This window comes from Galeopterus variegatus, unplaced genomic scaffold (assembly GCF_000696425.1).
Source record: "Galeopterus variegatus unplaced genomic scaffold, G_variegatus-3.0.2 Scaffold24985, whole genome shotgun sequence".
Taxonomy (NCBI): Eukaryota; Metazoa; Chordata; class Mammalia; order Dermoptera; family Cynocephalidae; genus Galeopterus; species Galeopterus variegatus.
In genome coordinates this window covers 1-9,560 of record NW_007751096.1, presented here as the reverse complement: position 1 = coordinate 9,560, position 9,560 = coordinate 1, and the positions used below count along the sequence as shown (strand labels likewise).

At 45.1% G+C, this 9,560-nt stretch overlaps 1 protein-coding gene across 1 annotated transcript; it reads right to left on the bottom strand.

The window, feature by feature from the left end:
- Positions 1-2,201: 2,201 nt before the first annotated feature.
- LOC103583627 (neurotrophin receptor-interacting factor homolog) lies at positions 2,202-8,630 on the bottom strand (the record flags this gene model as incomplete). The annotated part of the gene is made up of 3 exons (XM_008564892.1): positions 8,592-8,630; positions 3,898-4,006; positions 2,202-2,684 (listed from the first exon to the last, which is right to left on the bottom strand). Coding segments are annotated over exons 1-3 (631 nt in total), but the record flags the coding sequence as incomplete, so codon positions are not given.
- Between the last annotated feature and the right edge of the window lie 930 nt (positions 8,631-9,560).

Below are 9,560 nucleotides of genomic sequence, written 5' to 3'. Positions count from 1 at the left end.
GACATTCAAAGCCAATGAAACTAATTTTTTTTAAACTTTTTTTTTTAAAGATGACCGGTAAGGGGATCTGAACCCTTGACTTGGTGTTGTCAGCACCACACTCTCCCAAGTGAGCCACAGGCCGATGAAAGCCACTGATACTTTTGTTAAAAAACTTGGGAAGCAGAAATTTCACACTGGAAGGCCTCACAGCAAGACAGCCTGCCTATGAGTGAAGCCAATGGAGGGCAGCAGAGGTAAGATATGGTAGAGGAGTCCTGAGGACAGTATTGCAGCTCCTGGGTCTAGCTGTACCTGAAACTAGTTCACGCTACAGCTTTTTCAATAAATTCTCCTTTTCCTTCAAGTGATTCTGTGCAAGGCTTCGTGGCAGTCACACCCAAGAGTCTCAACTAACACACTGACCACAAAATGCAGAATTCCCTAGAAGACCTTGTCCTGTTGTCCTGTGTGATACTAACTGATTTCACTCATCTCTGAGATGTTAAAAATACAGGATCAATCACTGACTTTCATCTCATGAGCTCAACTGTCTCCTTGGCACCTGTATTAGTTTCCTATTGCTGCTCTAACAAATTGCCACAAACCCAGTGGCGCAAATTAACAGAAATTTATTATCGTATGGTTCTGGAGATCAGAAGTCTGGTATGTACCCTCGCTGGTCTAAAACCGAGGTGTCAGCAGGGCTGTGTTCCTTTTGGAACCTCTAGGGGAGAACCCATTACTTGCCTTTACCAGCTTCTAGAAGCCATCCAGAATATTTGGTTCATGGCCCCTTCCCTATATCATTACATCTGTCATTATGTCTCCATCTCTGACTTTGATCCTGACTCCTTCTCATAAGAATTTGTGATTACAACAGACCCACTCAATCCAGGATAATCTCCCCATTTCAAAATCCTTAATCACATCTGCAATCACATCCTTTTTGCCACGTAAGGTAACATATTCACAGGGTCCAGGAATTAGAGCATGGACACCCTTGGGAACAAGTATTCTGCCAATCACAGCACCACAGATTCAGTGCATCTGAAACAGAAAATTTGTGCTATTATCTGCCCCACTCCCTCCCCACACCTGCTTCTTCAGGAAGCCCTGTTCTCTTAGAATTCCACCACCCACCTGCAGGATTCCTTCCCTTTCCCCTCTTCAATCTCAAACATCAATCGTTCTCTCCCTCCAGAAACACCTAGGCACTCACTCATCAACAAGGAAAATGTAGGTGAGCAATGCAGTAGCATCCATGCTCCATGAAACTCAGCCTGACAAAGAAATCAAGTTTCCTGGAGACTCACTTCCAAATATACATCCCATATGTGTGTTCTCTCCCCAGCCTGCCACCACTGTCACTCCAACCCAAACTGCCACCCCTCTCAGTGGGCATGGCAACAGCTCCAGGGTGGCCAATGTGCTTCTGGTCTTGCCCTGTCCTCTGTTCACCATCCACTGCATGCTCAAGCTGATGAGTCTTTAAAGCTCAAATCAGATTGTGCCATCTGCTCCTAGAACTCAAAGACCGATTCCCACTGCTTTAGAATAACACTCTGTTGCTTTAGGACAACACATAAATCCCTACAAGGGTCCCTATGAGCTGTGCCCCTGCCCTCTGCTCCCTTCTACCATAAACCCACCCAATTTCTGATTTTTGCATGTACTGTGATCCCTTCCATCTTAGGCCCTCACGGATGATGCTCCCTCTGCTTAGCACATCCCTCTGCCCCCTTTCGTCACTTGGCCAAGTTCCACTCCATACCAGACATCAGCTGCAGAGACTCAACCTCCATAAGCCCCACCAGCAGCCTTGATTTCTTCTCAGACCCAGCACGGTCACATGCATATTCATTTGTCAAATCCTCTTCCCACTGGACTGCAGGCTCTGTGAGCTCAGGAGTCCCGCCTATCTTAGTTACCACTTTATTCATGGCCCGTACCATGTGCTAGAAGGCTCATGGTACAACAGGGATCCCAAAGGAATAAAAAATGAAGCACTTTATTTCTGAGCTCACTAAAGAATGCACTGCTATACCCCACCTGGGGGTTTCAGCAGCTCGGACTCAGGAACACTTGGGGGATATAGATGTTCTTGGTCTGGCCAGAGTGGTGGCACAATCCTTCCCCCATCCTCCCAGGAAGCCTGGAGTTCTCCCCCGACCAGGGCAGCGTCCTCCAAGACACCCTCACAGAGCTTCCACTGCACTCACCTTCCTCCTCAGATATCCAGGTCACATCCTCCACCAGGGCCACTGCCTTCTGGCAGTCCTCTGGGTGCTGCGACTCCACCCATGTCCGGAGCTTCCCAGGCAGTCCACTCAGGAACTGCTCCAGCACCAGCAGCTCCAGGATCTGCCCCTTGGAGTGAGCCTCGGGCTGTAGCCACTGATGACACAGCTCTCGAAGTTGGGCCAAGGCCTCCTGGGGACTCATTGTCTCCTCATAACGGAACTGCCGGAATCTCTGGTGAGCAGCCTCAGGATCAACCGTATACTTGTCCAGCTGTTGGGTTGGTTCTCCAAGGATGTCTGGACTCACGCCCCCACCTTCAGCATAAAGGGCCTCGATCTGGGCATTCCGAGGACCAGCCACCTCCTGGTTCAGTGTGAGGACCTCAACAACCTTGATCTTCATCAGGGGATTCTCAGCTGGAAGAGGATCCAATTGAGGTTCCAGCTGAGTCCCAAGACATTCTGTAAGTCAAAAGCAGAGAAACACAAATGGCCAATAAGCACATGAGAAAATTCTCAACATCATTACCTGCCAAGAAAATGCAGATCAAAACCACAATGAAATACCACTTCACACCCACTAGAATGGCTATTATCAAAGATAGATGTAACAAGTGAGGACGTGGAAAACTATAACTCTCATACACTGCTCATGGGAATACAGAATGTTGTACCACTCAATACAGTCTAGCAACTCTCCCAAAAGTTTAAACATAGAGTTACCATATGACACAGGAATCCCCCTTCTAGAAACATAGTCACGTGTTGCTTAATAACAGGGGATACATTTTGAGAAATGTGCCATTAGTTGATTCTGTCGCTGTGCAGTCATTATAGAGTGGACTTACACAAACCTAGACGGTACAGCGTACCACACACCCAGGCTGTATGGTATAGCCTATCGCTCCCAGCCAGCATTAGTACAAACACGTAACATGTTATGCTACGATGCTACAATAGCTATGACATCACTAGACAATAGAAATTTCTCAGCTCCATTATAACCTTATGTGGCCACATTCGTATGTGCAGTCCATCACTGACAGAAACATACAGCGCATGTCTGTATGTCTAAAAGAATTGAAAGCATACGTCCACAAAAACTTGTATAAAAATGTTTATGTAGCATTATTCATAACAGCTAAAAAGCACAAATAATTCAAATATCCATCAACTGAGGAATGTATATACAAATTGTGGTTACCTATACAACAAAATATTATCCAGCAATAGAAAGGAATGAAGTACTAATACATTCTACAACATCTGAATCTTGAAAACATCATGCCAAATGAAGAAAGCCAGACACAAAAGAGTACACATTAGTACACTTATATTAAATGTTCAGAATCCATAGAGACAGAAAGTAGATTAGTGGTTGCCAGGAGATGGAGAAATTGAGGGAATTGGGGGGTGATGGCTGATGGGTATGGGATTTGTTTGTGGGGTGATGAAAATGTTCTGGGATTAGATAGTGATGATAGCTGCACAACCTTGCAAATATATTGAAAACCACCGAATTATACCCTTGAAGAATATGAGTTCTATGGTACATGAATTATGCCTCCATATAAGTGTTTAAAAAAAAAAGAGCAAGAGACAATGAAGGTTGAGAAGGAATCTGTGACACTGCATATGCACAGGCAGCCATAAGGGGAAAAGAGCCCATTCCCACCTCCATAGGAGCCAAGAACAAGGATGTCTGGGAAAGGTGGTTCTGGATCCTGGCACAGAATCCATAAGAGCACATCTGCTGAACTAAACTCCAGGACGGCCTTGAAATGCTAAAGAGGGAGTACGAAGCAATAGGAAACAAGAAAGCTCTCTAAAATCCCAAGGGAAAAAAATGCTAATCCTAAATGACAACTGAGAATTTAAAAAGTAAATAGAAAAACATAAATAACCACGTTATTACTTCTGATTATATTTGCAATGTTTAATGACATGGCCGATGTCAACAGCAAACCTACACTTTCACCTTACTGTTATGAGTGTAATTGGTTAGTAAAATTCTACCTGGAAAGGTTGTCAGCATAGCAGCAAGAAGAAAAAAATTCTACCTGGAAAGGAAATCAGTATGAACTTGAAGCCCCAGCAACTAATGCCCCCATGCTTCCACCCAGTTAATCTACTCCTGGTGAGGGAACTATGCAGAGATGAAGACAGATATTAATACAATGAATATATAGACAATGGCCAGACCAAATATATAATAGAACTTTGACACACTACATCTGTGGCAACAAGCCCAAAAGGTCAGGACTTGGTTAATGATTGCCAGTGTCCTTTTTTATTGGCCACCTCCCAGCCAATAACCTCCAGTCAGAACCTTCCCTTATAAATGTATAAATCTCCCCACTCACTAATTGCCTCTAAGTCTTTACAAAACACAAAGGGTAGTATCTAACTCCCTTGCTATAGCCAGCTCTAAGTAAACCTCCACCTGTCCTTATTTGGGTGGTCTTTATTTCCACAATATACAATCCCTGAACAACGTGGTGTATGTTGGCACAGTACCGGAAATACAAGAAGTGTTAGAAACACAGTTCAAAAAAGTTGTGAAGAACTCTGATGTAAGCAGTAAAACCTGTATTTGTTTTAGTGTGATTATTACAACGTAGAAAAGTTCCTGCCACGTAAAGAAATAAGAAGCAGGGCAAACAATTACTAATGTTGAGTAACTGCAGCTGTATTAAAGAAAAAAAAAAATCAATAAAAAGCGCCAGCTGCTTGCACAACCAACGTATCTGGATTTTTCTCAGTGGTTGCATCCTTCCAAAAACCTGCTAAATTTGTCATTACTTGCACTTATTAAACAGCGCTCAGAGGCTGGACTTTCAGACACTGCGTTCCAGGGGTTAGGTTATGGCTGGGGTGGACGATTCCTCTCGTTAGCGCTTTCTCCGCATGCTTCGCTTTCCCTACCAGCGACAAGGCGGAAACAGTTCCAACTTCCCCATAGCCATGCCCTGGCCCCTCCGAGCCCCGGAAAGACGCAGGGACGACTTCCCGCCAGGTCCGGAAGTCCGTCACGCGCCCACCAAACTACATCTCCCAAGATCCTCCGCGGCGAGACTTCCGGCGGCGCCATGTTGAGGCCGTGTGGACGGCCCCAGCTTGGTACCGACGGCAGCCGCCACGCAAGTAGCTGGGCACTCAGTCCGGTTTCCTCCGCTCTCTCCCCCCCGTGGTGGTGGATACGTTCTGGGTCGCGTCAGGAAAGGGTGCGGCACAGGTGTAGCCCAAGCTGCAAGTCTCCTTGCAACACGCGGGGTGGGGAAAGCGCCGTCCTTAGCGCTTAGTCCAAAAGCCAAGAGCATTCGGATTCCTAATCCCTTTCGTCCCCCAGCTTCTAAATTCCTCCCCTACTCCCTTAGGATACTCCCGCACCCCCTTTCCTGTGTTAGTTACAAGGCTTGGCTCCTCTGCGGTTTCCTGTTTACAGACCTAACAGGTGTTGCAAACTGCTGGCGCCTGACTGGAGAAGTGAGTCAGCTCACAAGTGAGTCAGCTCGGGGTCAGGAGTGGCCCAGGGCCGGGTGAGGCCACGCTTGCAGCCCCAGGCAGACCAGGGGCACACTGGAGTTGCAAAATATAGCTGCTGTGTCACGCTTTTGATTCTCGGCCATTGCTAGTCACACTTTTTCTACGTTTAAAGTGATTTTTCTCCTTGATAAGATTGGGGGACGTTCGAGCACCTGTTTCCAACCTCTTTCCCCCCAAATAAGCTTTTGTATTATTTTCATTTTGGGGGCTTGCCCTCCCTAACTCATTTATATCTGCCCTTATCTATAATATTTAATTCTCTTCCTTTTTCTTAGGAATTCTGGGAGTTTGCTTTCCCTCCGATAATTTTTGACTTGAAAGCAGTTTGTTTATTTTCTTTCAGTTAAAGCTCTGAATGCTTGAAATTTTCCTGAGAATAACTCGGGAAGCTAGGGATGGGAATTTACTGGAGGCTCACCAGCACGGGACTGTGTCTAGGATGTGGGACGTGCACCAAGTGAGCCTTTACTTCCTGGGGGCTGACAGCTAACTATACTGAACCGTAGACACCATTTTAACTAATCGTGCATGACACAAAAATATTTCTCCATAGCTTCCTAATTTCTAAAATTCTTTTTGTGTTTCCTTGAGATTTTTATTTCATGCTCCCCCCTCGGAAAACAGCTGTTGGGTTATTTTTATTCTACCCCACCCCCATCCCACTTCTAATTTACTTCTCCTTTAAACTTGATCATGTATTTACTTCCTCCTCTTCTCCTTGGGGGCACCGAGATGCTTTCTCAGAGTCTCGCATTGAATGCTCACTCAAAAATGTTAACTTTCTGTTTTAAGCTTTAGAGCCTGTCTCTGAGTCTTGGGTTTGGACATCAGGGACTCTGTGGCTCAGTCATATAGGGCACCGAGAGCCCGGTAAAATCTGCAGTCCCCCAAATCCACCCCCCTGCAACCCGTCTGTCCCACACACGTTCTGTACATAGTTATAAAGCACCTACTGAGTGCTATGCAACCAAGGACACTGCAGTGAATGAGACTCACCACAAGCCCAGAAACCGATAGGGAAATGATTGTCCAAGTCATTCTATGCACTTCAGTCCTCTAAATCTCAACCCATGGACCACTCCCAAACCCTTTAAGGTAATCTTTACCACTGTTTGTTCTAGGAAATTATTTGCTCCACTTCAAGGAGGAGAAAATTTTAAGTTCACTAGTGGCCAGAGGTGGAACTGGATTCTCACACCACCCAGGCCACAGCTGTGCTTCGCCCACCCATGTGGCACTGCATAATAATCCCTATCGGCTGGGGATCCAAGTACAGGCTTTCACCTCAGCAGCTGAACTACCATGGGGCAGTGTGTCCCCTCACCTGCAACTCACTATTCTATCTCCCCGCTCTCACACCCTTTCTCCTCTCTTCCCATCACTCCCTTCTTAGTTCTGCTGAGCACCCGTTGGATTGCCTTCTAAGTCAGTCTCGACCACTGGACCACTGAGCCTTCCAACTAGGTCTTGTGCATTCAAAACCCCAAAGTAGGGCCTAGAGGAGGATATGCCAAAGACTGTTGACCATCTTTAAGTCAGTCCCCTCCCCCCTTTTTTTGGTAGCTGGCTGGTATGGATCCAAACCCTTGACCTTGGTGTTATCAGTACCACGCTCTCCCAGTGAGCTAACTGGCCAATCCAGTCTTTGAATCAATGACAGTAGCTACTATTCCATGAAGGACTCTCAAGACCTTGGGTTTTACAACACCACAGTCCCAGTGAGCATCCAACCTTTCCTTACACAAAAGAAATCCATACTGTGAGAGGGAGAGGCTAGGAACCCTGTCCAAAGCAAGGGTGGCTGAGGTCCCCACACTGGAGAACAAAGGAGCTAGATTCCAAACTCTTCTTTCATGCTCCTTACACCAAAGGGGGCTTCCCAAAGCCACCATCTTTTCCTTAGATATACCCTCACATCCAGAGATATTCACACTTGCCACCCTCCTGCCTGATAAGTCTTCCCCCAACATCTTCACCTAGTTCACCTTCCCCATCCAGCCCTCAGCTCAAATGTCACCTCCTCAGAGCCACCTAGCTGCCAAGTTCTAAACTACTGCTGCCCACTCACATCTCCCCAGTCCCTCTAGTTAGAAACACTCACTTGCCGAAGGCAGTAGTAAGATGCAGTTGGTCAATCTGTGCTAAAAATGTTAATTTTCACATTTCCCCTAGGACCAATTTTGGAAATATAAAAACCTTTCCAGAAATCTCTCATTTTCTTTGTAGCGATGATTGCCATCTCCAAGTATCTGGTTCATTAATTTACTTATCACCTCTCTCACCCTCTCTAGAGTAGTACTGTCCAGTGGAACTTCCTGTGAATGAAATGTTCTAGATCTGCACTGTCCAACTTAGCACTAGCTGCAGGTGGCCAATGAGCATTTGAAAGGCGGCCAGTGCAACTGAGAAATTGAACGGGTAAATTCATATTTGATTTCATCAGCCACACATGCTAATGGCTGCTTCAAATGAATGTAGGCCCAACAAGAGCAGGGGCCTTACTGCCCTGTTCATTGCTGTGATGCAGCCCTAGTATCTGGCATCATGGCAGGTGCGTAAGCAATAACTCAACACAGCTTCTAAGTGACTTGGTGAAGGAAGATTTCTTCATCAAGACATTTGGGCCTTTTTAGCCTTCTGTCTGGACTTTCCCATATTTACCAAATTTGAGGAAATCTCATTGGCATTGTAATTGTATCCTGTCTATAAATTACCATGGGAGGATTGCTTCCACTACAAAGTTCCCAGCTCCCACTTGGGAGCCTGAGCAGTGGCTGGGAGTGCAGGCCGTGGGGTGAGAACACATGTGGTTTGTACCCCCACCTGCTTCTCTCCAGCCTGGTCCAGGTAAGGGACTCGCATTCCCGATCCCACTGGTAAAATGGCTCCAGCAGCATTTCTCCAGAGGCTGATGGCTGGGACTTAAAAAAGGGACTTATGTCTAGTCTTCCACATCCCAGCAACTGATAATTTTCTTCAAACAGGGCCTACTCATTCCTTGATAATTTAATCTTAGGTACCATTTTTTAAAAAGTAGTAATTAGAAATCTGTCCCCTTTACGAACACTCTTATTATTGTAACAGTATTCCAGAGGATTTTGTTTTTGTTTTTTAAAGATGGCTAATTGTTACAAGCTACAAATATTTCCTTCTTTTCATTATCATTCTCATTTTGTGCTTTGGTGAGAACAATGCTACATATAAGAAAGAACCTGTCAACATTCCAGCCTGTGTTCTGTTATTGAACCGTTCATGTACCATGAAAACAATCTATTAATAGGAAGTTCGAAACACTCACTGCCCAACGCTAAGATGCAGTTGGTCAATTTGTTCTAAAAAAGTAAATATTAACATTTCTCCTAGGACCAATTTGGACAACTTAAAACTTTTCCAAAAATCTTTTTATTTATTCATTCCTACACTCAACAAGTAATTACTGAGCACCTATGCTGTGTCAGGAACTGGACCAGACAGCAGTGACACAGCAGGAAGGAGACAGCAATTTCTACTTTGTGTGCACAGTTATGGGCAGCACCTCTAAAAATTAATATAAATTTCTGAAGGAACAGAAGGAACACATAGTGAAAACAAAGTCAACCTCCTACCCAGTTTCCCTCTCAGGAAGCAATCAACATCCTTCCAGTGATGATCAACTGACAACCATATTTATGTGCTCATGTATGAATGTTTTTAAGAAATACAGTTTATATATATCCTTATATATTGACACATATGTATTTTAAGAAATACACAGATTGTTTCATATCAGTACATAAAGAGCTGGCTCATTCT